The sequence below is a fragment of the Plectropomus leopardus genome, chromosome 10, assembly GCF_008729295.1.
Source record: "Plectropomus leopardus isolate mb chromosome 10, YSFRI_Pleo_2.0, whole genome shotgun sequence".
In the NCBI taxonomy this organism is placed as follows: domain Eukaryota; kingdom Metazoa; phylum Chordata; class Actinopteri; order Perciformes; family Serranidae; genus Plectropomus; species Plectropomus leopardus.
Genome location: NC_056472.1, coordinates 20,283,144 through 20,299,583, shown reverse-complemented (window position 1 = coordinate 20,299,583; position 16,440 = coordinate 20,283,144). Strand labels below are relative to the sequence as shown.

The window sequence follows — 16,440 nt, the reverse complement described above, 5'->3', positions numbered from 1 at the left end:
GTTTGCAGTCAAAACATGTCGAACAATGGCGCGCAGAATAGATTTTTTTTTAGAAAAACACAGCCAGGGATGAAATCACACAGTCCCACTTAATTAGCTTTAACTGCTCTTCCATATTATTCATGTTGAGGCGAAATCTCACCACCCAGAGAAGCATTTCTACTCACACATTCAATTAACACATCAATCTTTTACATAAGGATATTTTACATAATAGTTGCATTACACAATAACAAATAATCTAGACGTTTTTTGAATGCATGCAGCGCAAGCATGCTAAGCAATCACTGATACTCACATTTTAGCAACCCTGTTGAGTCAAGCAATCACTGTGAGTGGTAATTGTCACTTTCTATGTAAATGCGTGATGTTCATGCTCATTATCTCCACAGTGCTGCTGCTGACAAACCATTTATAACACCCACAGGATGTATTAAACATGTAAGAGCACTTAGAGCTAAGAAAAACCAAAGTTCTACACGGGAAGATCAAAAAAGAGTAGCTTTAAGAACTTTGGTCAAACGGCTCAAACTTGCTTTAGATACTAGAAGACAGAGGGTGAGATTTAGCTGTCTTTCAACAGAAGGACATCAAACATGTGGAAATGTTTGCTTGATTTAAGCACAACAAAGAGTGAAGAAAATGAAAGCAAGAGCATGCTTTTGTTTCTGACAGCAGACACGTCTGGGGGCGTTGTAAGGCAGGAGCAAGAGACAATCAGGGAAAACGTTCCCTTTCTTGTACGTCTTTAAATACATACAGTGGGTTTCTCTGTAGCCTTAGCAAAACAGCATCCTGCTGACTTAAATTCTTGCTGGCAGCTGAGAGGGAGAAAACAAAAAAAATTGCCAGTGTAGCAGTGGTAACTCATTATCAGGGGGAGCATTGTGTGGCATTATTAACAGTGACAGGATGCAGTGACGTTGGTGGTCCACTGGGAGCTGCATCATAAATGCTGCCGGGGAGGGATACTAACTGGAAAACAACAGTTCTATCATCTGATGGAAAATCCCTACTACCTGCCCGCGTTCCTGCAGGAGTGTTACAAAAAAAACCGAAAGCTGTGATTTGCACACATCAGAGAAAAATAAAGGTGCAATATTATGCTTCAGCGCTGCAGTAAATTACTGTAATTATTTCTTTCTCTCTTTAAAAAAACTAATGAAAAAAGAAAAGCCAGTGCCGTCTGTTGATGACTCATAAGTGAAATGAAATGCACTGAATGTGCATTCCTGTGACACATACAGTATGTGATCTAATCATTCCCATTTATGATCAGCTGTTCCCACCACCAGTGGTCTGTAGTGTTTCTGATGGAGCCAAATCCCCTAGGAGGATTACTGTCCACTGGGGCAGATCAACTCAATCTAGCAGACCCATGGGTGCATGAGGTGAGGTGTCCGCCCTGGCAATCAATGAATTCCTCGAGACTAGTTAGTTTAATGTATACTTTGAATACTTGCCATCACTTCTTGAAAGACAAACCAACCCTATTTTCAGCTTTCTCATACTGAAATATGCCAAATTGCAAACTGCAATAAGGTGTTTTTTTCTGTTTTGTAAGACAGGGAGCTTTTAACCCCTCCACACCATCTATAATTTCCCATCCTCCAGTTCTAGCCTCAGCTTTGTTAACTTGACATACAGATATTTAATGATTTTAATGACCAAAGACGGATTATAGAGAGGATATGTTAACATTAAAAATATTATGTTTGAAAATGACTTATAACTCTGCTGTAAAGTGGTGATCATTATCTGTGGTCCTTCAACTGAAGTGATCTGGAAATCTAAAACAAATGCAGTTTATCTCCGTAGTGTGTCTGAACATGTATGGTGTCATCACCACCACACAGAGCAACAAAGCATGACCACTGTCGGCAATATAAGAAATTTATGAACTTAGATACACATAGTTTAGATACATGAACCGCAGCAGCTTCTGCATCCACCCCCACTCCCATCTACCTCACTTGCTCATTCATTTCACATCATACATGACTGCACAACTTGCTCTCCTGAGCAATCAATAACTCAGCATTTTTAGTCAGCCCCGTTCCACATGTGACTCCTGTGTCACTCTCTTAATCGTATCGATATAAACATACAAAACACCACCTACAAGAGAACGAACATGCGAGCACACAGACGGGCAAATACACTACAGCATCCATCGGACTCACCCTGACAGCTTTGGCATCTTCACAAAGCTGAACACATCCATATGTGCTGCAGACTGCAGTCAAAGCTACAAATTTACCATCTACTTCACTCCGGCTCCATTGTCCCACACTGTCTTTGGCAGCGAGGAATAAATAATTCAGAAAAAAAAGTGGAGCTTCCACAAGTCAGGTGGAGAGATTAGTCCTGTTGTCTGGGCTTCTGCATGGCTGAGTGATTGCTGTGTCCTCGCCTCAGCAGCGCAAATCCACAGCCCATGGAAAAGGATCTGGCAGAGCAGCTTCCCCCGGTTACATCCTTCAAAGCATGCCTCTGTTAGCTGCGTTAAGCCACCTTCATTTAATTTCCATCGCGGTGGAATGATGTGCGGGAGCCGCACAGTAACAACAGCTTTGGAGGGAGGCAGAGAGAGCCGGAGCCAGGAGCAGAGAGAGGGAGGGAGGGACAGGGGTGGTGGTGATGGTGGTGGGAGATGAGAGTGGAAGAGAGGAGAATGTGAGAGGATGATGAGTGTGTGTATGGTATCAAGGGCCACAAGAATTACTACTAAAGGATGCAGCCAGCTTCCAAGAATTCCCCAAAGGCAAGCCCCATCAATCCTCAATGTGGTGTGTTTCCAGAAAGCAGGAAAAGGTTGAAAAGGAGAGGTGATATAACGGAGACACACTGCATGATGTGCCCATAATGTGAGTGCAAAAGCAAGAGAGGAGCAGCTGGAGGGACAGGAGGACCTAATGTGTCCCCCTCCCCAGCTGAGGTCTCTGCCTCACAGCTGCACATTAGGATGCCCATACTGTACACTGCATTTGTTTTGACCTTTCCAAACAGTTCAGCTGCTAAATGCTCGCTCTCAATGAGGCCATTCATGAGAGGCCTCCAAACATTTTAGCAATCCAGTCAACACAAATATACACAGAGCTGATGCAATGGTGTCAAAAGGAGATCAGACGTGTTAGCTTGCCATACGCAGAATGGGATTCCATAGTAGATAATAAGAATGGTTTGTGTGATTAATCAATGTCCAGAGGGGAGAAGATGAGGGCTGTTGTGATTCATAGGGCTTCAAGTAGTCAGCTGCATGCTAATAGATGCTTCAAGCATCTAATTTCCTCTGTGATATTTTTTAGATCGAAATACATCTCCATAAATTTTCATATTTTTTTCCATCTAGTACAAGATGCAGGGCAATTTCAATGTGTGTTTCAAAATGCCGGTAAGGTGATAAACGAGCAGGAGAGCCTGGAAAATTGATATAATTCGGCAAAGGGTAACTCCCGATTTCAGCCCCATCTCCAGATGAAGAATCATCCCAAAGACGAAGAATCCCTCTTCATAAATCAAACACTGCAGACGAGACACCTCTGTCAAAAACCACCAAGAGCCAATTAGCCTTGTCTCTGATCCACAGAGGTTTGATACTTCTTCATGTGGCTCCGACAGTTTGGATAAAAAAAGGAACGTCTCACAGTTATACAGACAATCCGCTCTGTTATCCTGATCTGTGATGTGCCTAAAGGAAACACAAAGCTGTTTAAATACAGCTATTTACCGTCAATAAATATATCTCAAAAAGTCAATAACTGTTAGAACAAATGCAGAACTCTATATATTACAATATAGTCAAAATAATACAACTTAAAGGGGTTAAACTGACATATTCCCCCATTTATATTCAGTGTGAATCTGAATCTGCTGGGAGCGTGACAGAATAATAAACATTAACCAATAAAAACTGTCAGAGATAATGGATAAATAAATACAAATACGTAGAATACAAATACTAGTTGGGGAATTTCAAGCCTGCGATTTGTAACCGCTTCCACACTCGAGTAGCAACCATCCTATATTAAAATGCCACAACTTGTAAGGCTCTGCAGGGTGAGTCAGTGTGCCTTTGCTGAGAGTGATACATGCAATAAAGAATGTTGTCACTTCCACTCAGGCTCAGATTTGTTTGCTGCCGTAGAAAAGATGCAACTAGATGGTTGAAAAGGTGAAGCTCACGATTGTCTCTGACAGATTAGAATGCTTTTACTGAAAATCTGAACCTGAGTGGAGAGGGGTCGATCTAATTGTGCCCAAAAAAAACAAAAAAAAACAAGAAAGTGCAGTGAATCATTGCGTTAATCACATTCTGAAACATAACATTTTAGCTGATGATACATCTCTGGATGGGAACAGGCCGTCTTTTTTTGTGCGCAGAGTACACACAAGACATCAAGGATGCAGTGATGAGCGAAGAGAACATGTCTGACAATTTGCTTCAAACGCATCCACGGTGTCCTGTGGCGGGGGGGGGATTGAGAGACTCAGCGTATTCTGGACAGTTATGTTTGTCCATTTGGGCTTGCGGCCCAGAGGCCAACATGAGTGGCAGAGGATATTAGGGTCAGACAGAAGCGTGATCTAAGGAGACTATGGCTGAAGCTTTGACCGATAAAACCCAGCTGCCCTGCTGATCCCTAACTCTCCCCTCTCTCTCTCTCTCTCTCTCTGAGTCCCTTTTAAAACAGCTGATTTCAGTCATTCTGGCACACTTGGCCACTTAAAACCCAGCAGTGCTCAAATTTTTCACGTCCTGCTTTTGGATCACCTTGCTTGCCTTTAAAAGCTAAAATAAGCCGAGCGTAACCACTTTGCATAAATTGCTAGCCATGCTGGATAGCAAGGGCATAAATGTGCGCTCAGTGCTTTAAAGCATCAGAACACCAGATTTTATCAGGGAGTGTCCACAGAACGGGACTGTGAGATCATGTTTTCATGTTAAGTGTGCAGATGCAGCAGCATCATGGACTTCAGTGTGTGGTGCAGTAACGTGACTCTGTAGCTTTTACTGCCCTCTGATCCCAACTAAGCATTAGTGGCCCTCAACCAGATGTGTGTCAGCGGCCACAACTGCCCTCAGAAACCACACTTAACTGTGTCATCCGCAGCGTTATGTTTGTTTGCGTCTGCCCATGAGCCACCACAGTACCTCAACTTTCCCAATCTGTTGGTGCGACACTAATTATGCCTGTGCCGCGGCTGATTTATTCAGTGAATTAAACAGCCTTTAGTAGAGAGTTTAAAGATCTGAACGCTGTTTTGCCATGAATATTCAGTGGTGTGACTAATTGGGATAAGAAGTGAAGTGTTACCTGGCTGAGTTACGCTATGCTTTGAAAAGATTACGGATTTGGTTTGCCGGTTTCACTACACCTGCTGATAAAGTTCAAAGTAATACCGGAAGGCTGTAGCCTATTCTGTATGGAGGGAATAAAGCAACATAATGGGGATACTGCCAAAATGCTCGACACCTGCGGGTGCAGTGTGTCTGTGCAGGTTATCAAACATGTTCATGTGGGTCATTTGCAGGTCGCGTTTGGTACATTCATTCATTTGTCCATTCATTTTCTACATTTACGTAACCTGTTCAAGGTCTCTGCAGGCTGAAACCTCTCCCAGCATGGTACACCATGGATATTAGCCAGTTTATCATAGCTCCATGAAATGTTTTCAGTTTGTTAAAACTAGTACAGTGCCTGTTCGGGAAGGGCAAATTGCTTGGCCTCTTGTATTGCTATTTGCAGCTTTTTTAAAAAAACAGTCATCCAAACAACTACACACTCGACACTGCGCTTCATCTGCCATTTGGGCCTGGTTTACACCTGGTATTAACATGTGTCTTGGGTGATCAGATCACAAGTGGACAGCTCTAAGTACAGGTGTTAATGCACCCAGTGCACCCTCTGTGCCTCTTAAGATCTGATCAGCGTGGCCACATTCTTTCAGTAGTGTGTATGGTCATGTGTCCTGAGCCACACTGAAGGACCACCTACTCAGCTGATGCCCTTGTTTATCTGACTCAAAGTTTTACCTCAAAAACAACTCAAATTATCTGCCCAGGCCAGCTAACACAGTAGCAGATGCTCAACTTCAAATTAAATGTGCAGGAAGATTCACACTCCAGCAGTAGTCTCCTAGCGTTGGGGAAGCGGCGGGATCATAGGCTGCAATCATGATAAACAGAGGAAGACAGACATAACGGGGCAAGGAAAGGCTGCGTGAATCAATGCACTGTGCACAGCCCTACAGTGACATAAAGGACATAAAATAGTCTGAATGCAACACAACAGAAGTAAGGACTATCCAGGTGATAAAGGGTTAATTAATTATACCCAGCCCTTGTGAGGGAGCATACATAATAACAGGATCACTGAGCTGGCATATCTAAATACAATGCAGCCATCAACCTTTATTAATTACAGCTGTGCATTATAGTATGAGATTTAAAATGTGGCTGTACAAAAGGCCTTAACTATACAGTACACTGCTTTCAGCATGCTGCTGTCACTCAGTTATAGGGACGAGATATAAGAGGAAGAGTTCTTGTGAAAGTTGTAAACACCAATTATTTTGAGGGCTGTGAATCTCAAAGAAAAACCTTTCCATCCCACAGGAACACAATACATCATTACTGCGATGCAGAGGTAAAGAATAAGTTGGGTAGCTCACCACTGTGAGACCGCATCGCAGTAACAAACACAAAATCGATTTTTCAGAAGCAATAATTGAATCAATTATTAAAATTCTCAACAAAATCAGCGATGTTAGGAAGAAGTGAAACCCAAACCGTCTCTGTTTCATTTCCAATACATATATGGTCTAAACAACAAAAACTTTTTGTGCAATAACTACCACTCATATATAGAGATATATATTAGTTGTGAGTAATCAGCTCTGACTGAATTATAAAGTACGCACAGAACACCAATCCACAGCACACTACTCACTGAATGACAGTGAAGATGCCGAGTTCATTGTCGTCTGGGTCCATTGCTGATGACAGGTCTTTAATGCAGTACTTGTTTCTGTTTTTCCTGTCCAGGCCTCTCAAGCCTCTTTTCACTGATGTGTGTTCGCGTCCTTCCTCCTGAGTCTAAAGTTTCTCCACGCTTGATCGGGACTTTCCATAGGCAACTGAGCTTGTCTGACTAAGCCGTTCAGTTATGATTACATACAGTGCCCCTGTCTAAGTGAGTGGCCGGTGCCCTGGGGGAGGAGACCGAGCTTGTTGCCTCTACCTCAGTAATGAAATAACATCACATTCCGGGCCAGTGCATCAGAAAACACAGAGGGATCAATGCTGAACAGCTGGACTCCAATGGGTTGCTGTGCTGGTTAAGGCCGCCTCAATGAGCAAGGCTCTCGTGGAAAACATGTTCAGTTTGGATAAAATTCACCTGTGGCGATTTCGTATTTCACAGTCATAGCAGGAGAGTTACAACATATTTGAGTGTTTCCGGCAGCTGAAACAAACATCAGTGTTTTATCTTGATGGGTTTATTTACAACATTGCAGCACACAACCAAATTGCTGTATCTGAAATATTAATCTGATCCCTGTGCGATGCGTTTGGAAATGCCATGTGTTTTATCATCCATGAGAGCTTAAAAATTAAGCTTCAACCGTAATCCAAACTCTATCACTATTTGCCTGCCAACTGTCACCCTTAACAGAGCCAAACCTAAATCCTATATAAACCACAGAATTAGACCTTAACCTAAATGTTATATAGTAGTATCAGGTATTATTTTAGTATTCATATTTTTAATGTCTTTTACATGCATCTGTTGTCACATAATGCAGCTTTTTATAATGTACTTTTAATCTAATAAATACAGTTTATTTAACCCTTTGAAATCTGGATCAATTGGGATTTTTTTGAGCTGCATTCAGATGCCTTTCACAAGCATTTAAACCAAAATCAAAAACATAGGGGCAAGGCCTATCAGCATATTGGCATGAAATGGCCCACAAATTGCAAAACAAAATAGTTAAAGATGACAAGAAAAGAACCTAAGAATAAGCTAAAAAAAAAAAAAAAATCAGAAAATTATCAAAAAAAACCATCTATTTATCATTACTGTTTACATTTTTTTTTTCTTTTGCACTTTTTTGAGGTCATTTTCTAATTTAGTTCTTTTTGGGGTTTGCTGTTGTTGTCGTTGTTGTTTCTATTTTTATGTAATTTTCTTGTAACTTTTTAATGATTTATTGCAAATTTTTGGGTCCGAACATGTTGCTTGTCAAGTTGATCATTACCTTCTTTCCCTGAAGGAAATTAAGCCTATTTTCTGAGTTTTCAAAGGGTTAAGTCATTTTTTCCCTTTAAAGCATTCTATCATAAAGCCACTGCATTTTAACATCATGATTGTTCACGCTGGATTATACCATGCAGACTCTCTGATGCATGAATGGCATACACAGTCTTCCATTAGTTATGAACTGAGGCACGTGTCTTTGCAAGCAAATAGAGCTGCTTGCATAACACATCCCATGCCATGTATACACAGTAGCCTATGACAACTGGAAGTTCAGCTTTCTATGTCACAAAGACAGTATTTTTCGTGACAAGATGTTTTGCTATTTATAGCATGCACAGTAACATGCTATTGTTTCAGTAATTTGTGCACTGTGCAAATTGCACATTTCTCTTCATGCATACACAGTAGCTGTGCATGACCATATGGCAAAACTGGAGCGCTGTGTGAGGTTAAAGCAGACAAAAGCAGACTTTTCTGCGAGATAAATACTGCACATGAATCCATCCAATCATGTGGCCCAACACTCGCCCCTGGGCCACAGCGCACTGCATCAGTGGCCTGTTTTTCCGTGACACACAGGTCGCACCGCTTAGAGTGGGGACGGGGGATGTTCACAGTGCAATAACCCTGCACTGTGTACGAGACCGAGAATCACATTTAGCATGTTGTCTTGGGGTCAAAACAGTGATGATTTATGATGGTGATGATAGGCGGTGTGTGTTCTGAGACTCATCTGATTTAATGTGCTGCTCACTGGGCGTGGGTGGATGGCTCATTTGTTTCTTTAGAACAATGTGACGCCGCATGCTTCCTTGCAAAATTGCTCTGACAGCTTGTATGACGGCAACATGCAGTTCTGAATTTCTGATCAATTAGTAAAATACACTTTAGGGCAAAATGAACAAAAACATCCCAGCGCTCTGAAATAACTAATAAATAATGGCTGAAACAAACAACCAAGCGAGCAGAGGCGAAAGATGCAGCCACTTCCACATGCAAAAGATACAAGTTCATTTTCACTCCATCAAAGCAAATTTGTGCCTCACATAATAACAGGAAGGAAGTGACTTTTTCATTACTTTATGGAGCTGAACAAACAGTAGATGCAGTCATTTGCATAAAATGATGAGAGTCGCTCCATGCAGAACAGGAAAACTCATATTAATATAATAAGTGCTACTGCTTGGCCCTCACTAAAGGTTACGGATGTGTTTGTAAAGGCCATCAACTGCATTCATTCCAATAATGTGATTTACACTATTTGGCTACAATACTGAATCGGGATAATTATCTTTTTTGCCATCACAGACGAATGCCAAATAGGTCATTAATCATAATTAATTAAGTAAGTTGCAAAGCCATTAAAGGAGTTGGACAGAGCCATTGTTCTCATTAAAGTCTGAAAGGTGTTCCTGCTGTTTAAATCGCACATTAACATGAAAGTGCACTATTTAGTGAAACTTATTCAGAAAATCATTCATCGTTTTCTCAGTAACAATTAACTGTCAGGAAAATGGAATAAGAACAACGTCAACAGGCATGAAAACAACTCTCCTGATAAGCTGTTAAATATACTCATACCATAGACAGGAAGTACACAGAAGTCAATTGCAGTCAATGAGATTGCAGGATATCACATTCCTCAAATCAGATAGCTCCTCTCGTGTCAACACACTGCAGAAGCTCCTCCCTGCTGGCCTGGGAGGATAGATTTCACAGCATCCAGCAATTATCTGTAATGTGGGAGAAAAATCAATGTGCCCATGGAAAGCTGCTAAGGTCACCAAGCCGAAGTTGTCACTTGAATCAGAAGCACTGCGTTGCCGCAGGCTGGGCTCCAAGCCCATCAGCCAGCATCTGTGAGAACACGCATCATTTGTGGAGCCATGGATTACGATAATTATTAGCCTGACGATATGGAAGATAATTGGTTTTTGCATGTGATCACGGTAGAATGGAAAATGATTACAGATCTCAGTCATCTATTATTAATTCACATGAAAACTATAATTTTCTACAGGAATCATGTCACAGTTAATTCTATTAGTTTTAGACCTGTCTTAAAGCATACATATATTTCTTTTAACTGGATTATTTTTTATAGCTGTACTTTACTTTTTATACTTCGGTGCTAAACAAATCAAATGTCTTTTCAAATGCATTTTTCATAGCTGGAATGACGCATAACCTTTCTCATCTTGAACTTAAAGGCAGAATTTACAGTCAACAGTCTCCCGGTGCTGCTACAGATTAAGTTTGTCACACCAGTTCCTGTAAGATATAATACAGATGGGTGGGGGACCATGTTGCAGTCCTAACTATCGTAAATTGCTCATCATTGAACGTCTCCGTCGTCAATCATTTTGACATATGTGGGAAAATATAGAAGTGAAACAGCCTCGGACTCACCTCTGCTGCTCTTGGTTTTTGTCCAAACTGCTGCCAACGCAAATTTCATTTTTGCCTGTTTTGTCAATTTCCATGTCTTTTCTCTGAGGTGGATACTCCCAACTGGAGCTAATGGAGGGCAAGCATCGAGTGTGCCCTCTCTGTGGGTTAGAAGATCCCGGCAGTGCTAAAAGGGGAGGGGAGGCCTCCTTGAAACATTGATAGTCTGGTGTAAATTCTATTAACGGCAAGGGGATATTGAGAAGAGTGAAAAATCAATACCTTGTGGCCAGTAATGTTTGAAGGATCAGGCTGAGTGGAAATATGAGATGGCATGGCCTTGCCCTGACGCAGAGACTGTTTCTGTAAGTGGTTAATCAAGTGCTTGTCTGACATCTAGATTGCATTTTCCTCTCACCATTACTCCCATTTTTCCCCTTCACTGTGGAGAAGATGTGCTATCAAATGTGCGATGGTAATCGGAGTAATAGAAGCAGTCAGTCACCAATCTGATAGAGCTGCACTCCACTGAAGGGACTGGAAATTGTGTTTTGTCTTAACATCTCAGATTTCAAAAGACAAATGCAATGTTGCTCACTTCTGCCTGCAACAAATGCATCTCCACCAGGGAGGCATGCGCCACACACATGTTTGATTCTTAGACTGTGCAATCTCCTGAAAATGATGGCATGTCTGCGATGACTCACTGAGTAAATATTTTGCATCTCTGCTGTGTTAAAGTGAAGCTTTTCAATTTTTTGAGATCTTAAATATAGAAAGGGAGACATACAGCACCATGATGCAGTCAAACTGTATCTCCCGAGTACATCACGGCCATTTTAAAAAATACTCCTGTGTAGCTTTAATTAGAGTCAGAACTCAGCCATTTACTTTTGAGCCTATCAGAGTTGTTCCTCAATATCTGCACACTAATGGCAAGAAATAGGTGTCATAAACAGAATGGCAATGTTTCCAAAGGCGCCATTTCGCTCTCTTTTGGTGGCCCGCAAGGACAGATTCGCTCTTTAATGTGTGTCATTAAAGGTTCATAACACTATGATGCCATGGGCTGCTTGCCCTAAATCAGTGTGTGACAGTTCACCAGCACAGACAAGTGACAGAAAGGAGGCACTGCATTGGATCAAGCTCAGTTAGGCTCATAATCATTTACATTTACTGTTTTACCATATTTCATGTTATTATGGAAAGAGCTCAGTATACAAGCACCTCCAGCAGAGCTTGCCTTTTGCATGTTGTATCATAGCTACACATGAAACTCAGCTGCCTGCAGACTGATTCATACAAAGAAATATCTTTGTTTTCATGGCTTTTGAGTCTGTTTCAAGTTTAATCTTTAATTTACAGTGTAACCTATGAGGGGTCGACAGATTATCGGCCTGGGTGATTATTGGGGTCGATAATTGGCGTTTTGACGATTATCTGTATTCACATTTTAATTTTAATTCTTGCTTTTGAAATTAATTATTAAAAGGTGCAAATAAATTGTCGGTATAGAGGGAACTTCTACTTTGTAAAAACTGTTTTGTATAAATTTTAATTTGACTTTAGAAAAAACAATTGCAGGGAACTTGCTGTATATAATGTTGAAAGTTTCGTTTTTTTCGGTTAAAAATTTGCTTAACGCATTTAAACAAAGTTTTGTGTTGGAGTTTATTACATTCCAAATTCTAAATATTGACAAAAAGATTTTTATTTTTATTGGAAATGCATATCGGTTCCAAATACTGGTTATCTGTCTCATTAACTAATAATAATAATTGTTATCGATATTGACCCTGAAAAAAAAATTGGTTGACCACTATTACCTACAGTAAAATGCAATCAAATATGAAAAAGTGCAGTCTTAATTTACTGAGCGCATTTACAGCATTGTTATGTCTTTTCTATATCTTTATATTGTACAGTTGCTTTGATTTTTTTCATGTTATTTCATCCCCAAAATGCAATATTACATCACCACAAACCAGGCCCTCAAACGTGTTGAATCGGTGTAAAAAAGTATATTGACCACATATCAAGATAACAAACTTCACAAAAGGTCAAAAATGCTGCCAGTGTATTAGGTTACGTTGTATTGTACAAGTGTACTTTCATTGTGTCTTTAAATCCTGTATCAGGTCAGCACGTCCCCAGGTGCCCAAGAGGCCCCATGTTCACTGTGCAGCGATTGTTTGTGACAACATTATTAACTGCAGTTGCGGTAAGATTCCGTTTTTCCCTTTATTTTGACACTTCTTTCCCTCAATAATCTCACTTCCTTTACCTCACTTCCTCTCCTCCTCTTTGCTCAGCACTGATTGGTTCCTTTCACTCTTTCTTCACTGCTGATTAACCTGATTGAGTTCACCTGTTCACTCCCTATTTTAACCCGGCACACCCAGTTGCTCATTTCTTGTTAATCACCACATGTGGCAGTTGTGCTGGAGGGCAGTTTCTTTTTTTTTTTCTCTGTGGTTTATCCTGTGCTTTATTACTAAGAGCACTATTTATCTGTATTGAAAGACATTTGTTAAATTTTGACTCAAGTTCTAATTTTTTTAGTTGTTTCATTTAGATTTACTTCAACCCATGTGTGTTTGCTTCCCCATTTATGTTTAAGTGCACTTTTGGATAATAAATCTTGGTGTGGAAAATGATCCTGGTTGATCGATGCCCTTGGCAGTACACCTCTCCCTCTGAAACTCCTCCACAACAGCAGTTTTTGTTTGGGAATACTCTACGGGATTATCAGATGCTCCAAAATATTAAAATATTCACTCAGATGAAAAGGGCATTAAGATGGCTCCTGCTGTGTTACCTGACTTTGAGGACCTGTTAAAATCTTACTTTTTTTCACATGTAGTCACCTGGTGCATATTACTAATTTAATTTGGGTTTAATCAAATTACCACACAGCAAACCCGGGGCTGTAATATTCTTGCTTAGAAATACTGTTCACTGTGCACAGGAAGGGGGTTGAACAGGGGGTTAATAGGAGCCTAATTTTTTGCTCCAGGGCCCCCAAGCAGCTTAATCTGGTCATGGAAACGACCCAGGTAAATTCTCCAGATCAGTCATTGGCACTACATTCCTAATTCAGCTGGTGCTTCAGTGGCAATGCAGTTGTACTACTGCCATCTAGTGGCCTGTTGCCAACAGCTCTTCACAAAAAGTGCATACTTTCTCTGATTTACTGCCATGACTCATATAATCCTTCACAGCCTGTCAACTTCTCAAGATCAGAGTCAGTTTCTCATTAACAAGCTTCTCTCACCTTAAAAATAACATTCAAGGATTTTCAAGGCCCATTTACGTCAAATTTAAAGCCTTAACCAATCATAGTTTGAGACACGTCAGATCAAGGTTAATTCTGTTAACACTGAGAATGTTTATAGTGACAACAAGCAGGTTTTACAGAAGCTCACAGACAATCAAAAAGAAAGAGGCTTGAAGTGTGAACACTTCGCTATTGTGCTGTAATGCGATGGCAGACATTATCAAAATAACTCTCTTTTCTTGCACAAAATATTTACATTTAGGCACTTTCAATGCCCATTGTGCAATTCTAAATCATTTCAAGGTCATGTTTTTTTCCCTCTCAAATTAATACATTTTCAAGGATTTTAAGGACCTTTGAGAACCCTGTTTTTACCGAACTTCTGTAAGAAGCCATTAGCCCTTACAAGAACACTTAACCTGCAAAATGATCATGAATATATCAGTTATTCACTGCTTGTTGCCTTGATTTCATGAAGAAAACTTTGTGTCTCTACTGTGCCTCCACGGTGAACGGAGAATCCAAAAACAGTTAACATCCTTCATGAATCAAAGTAAACGGGGTCTGCATTTAGCAACATCAAAACTGAACCACCCATTTACAAACTCTCACACAACTTCTGAAGTATAATCTAAGTCTTATTTACCTATCAGATGTATGCTCAGCACTTTCCAAACATGGATTTTGGCTAAAACATGATTTAAAACACTTAAGGACTCATAAGTAGCGGAGTAGCGTATCTGGGTATTTGCACCTGTTTGAACTCAAACAGAGCTGGTGTGCCCGTGTGCACACTTAAGTTGTGCTACTCACGGGCAGAAGTGTTTTATATTGTGCCGTTCCTTCATTCTGTTTGTAGCAGCGACATGGATCTCTTTCACACTTCTTCACACGTCGACCTGCCAAAGGAGATATGGGCGTTCAAGGCTGAAATGTCAGCGAGCAACCTCTCACACATATTATATCTGCTGTGGCCAATGCCCGGTGTGTTTAACATTGAGAAAGGATTTAAAATATCTAATATTCACATTACTTCTAACCTAATGGCACTGTTGGAGACTAAAACTGTGATAATCATATTCTCATCGCAGGTATAAGCATTACAGTCTAAAAGAAAATCTAATTTCTCCAACAGAGACTGTTTTGTTTTTGTCTAATATCCTCTTCCAAATCTAATGGCACTGGAGTATTGACCTAATAAATCACTAGCAAAAATTACCTCCCACATATATCCCCAGGAACCTCTGTGGTTCCAGTGAAACAGTGATCTGAAAAGCAGTCCTGCCAGCCGGCTGCTCATTGTACTGCTCATTATATTCCTACTGTAAAACTCTGCACTATACAGCCGAGTGCCTCTTGGAAAGCTGTTAGGCTGAGCAAGAGGCACAATTATCAACTACATCCAGAAATATGAGTTCCATTTAACTTTCCATTAGAAGTATAAAAACCAAACGCCATGCTGCAAGGTATTCCAAAAGCCTACATAAATGACCCTTTTGGGGCCAAACATTTATTCTGACATCCTCTACATGGTTAATAGATGTAAGCTCCCTAGGCTGCACTCATGCCACTGAGAAATGACCTAACGGGAAGTCTGATGAGGATCTGCTAGAGTCCAACTCCAAACCTCGCCACCACCAAATAAGTGGATCAAACGCAAAGTCGCCCCCTTATCGCCACTTCCCCTGTCTGTTTGGTAGACTCTGGTATCTGATGAATCCTTATCGTGGCCATACAGTGCTGGTTCACATGTCATGTTATCACACAGGTCCCTTCCCCAGAGCTCCCACAGGAAGAGTCAGTTCCCAGGGCACTACATGCCAAGTATCTCAACTGCCTCACGGTGAGGAAAAATGTGGCCGGTCAAGAGAGGACTGTGAATTTGGGCATGGTCTGTTTAATGTTTCTGTCATTACAGGTCTCAGAAGACTTAACATAAGTGAGTCAAACTAAAAAAAATGAAAGGTTCATTTTGATAGTCTAGTTAAAGTTTATTTGATGAGTTCTGGCTCTAGAAGTGATCCTCGAGAAATGCAGGTGCTGTTAGTTCTTGCAATTAAGTCACTGCCATAATACTACTAAGCTACTACAGTACTTGAATTTGATTTGTGTAAGGGAAACAAAATGTGTCTTCGTCCCAGTATTAGCTCTTTAGTTTGTGTCATTTTTAAAGTTTAAAAAATGTAATAACTGTGACTGGAATATTTAGAGGCTAAATATGGAAATTTCTGTATTATATCTAGATAATCAAGTTTACAATCACTTGTTCCAAGTATAAAAGGGCTATGGATTTTTAAGTGGCTGTATATCAATAAGTAAACACATAAATAGCACTGTTGTGAATCTACTAAAATATTTAGTTTGTTTCTAGTAATTCATTTTTTACAGTGCTCTTTTTTAATAAACTGCATGAGTCACAGCTGAAAGCTTAATTATACCTTTGCTTTCACACTAAGTGCTGTGCATAATAATTCACCTTTTTAATTTAACAGCAGGACTCGCGCGTAA

The 16,440-nt window shown here is 40.5% G+C and overlaps 1 protein-coding gene across 1 annotated transcript in view; it reads right to left on the bottom strand.

Annotated features, from left to right (window-relative positions):
* Positions 1 to 2,272, bottom strand: part of frmpd4 (FERM and PDZ domain containing 4) — a 35,327-nt gene extending 33,055 nt beyond the window's left edge. The window contains exon 1 of the mRNA XM_042495193.1: positions 2,184 to 2,272. Within this exon, the coding sequence (XP_042351127.1) occupies positions 2,184 to 2,224 (41 nt within the window). The 5' untranslated portion in view covers positions 2,225 to 2,272. The remainder of the gene's footprint in view (positions 1 to 2,183) is intronic.
* Between the last annotated feature and the right edge of the window lie 14,168 nt (positions 2,273 to 16,440).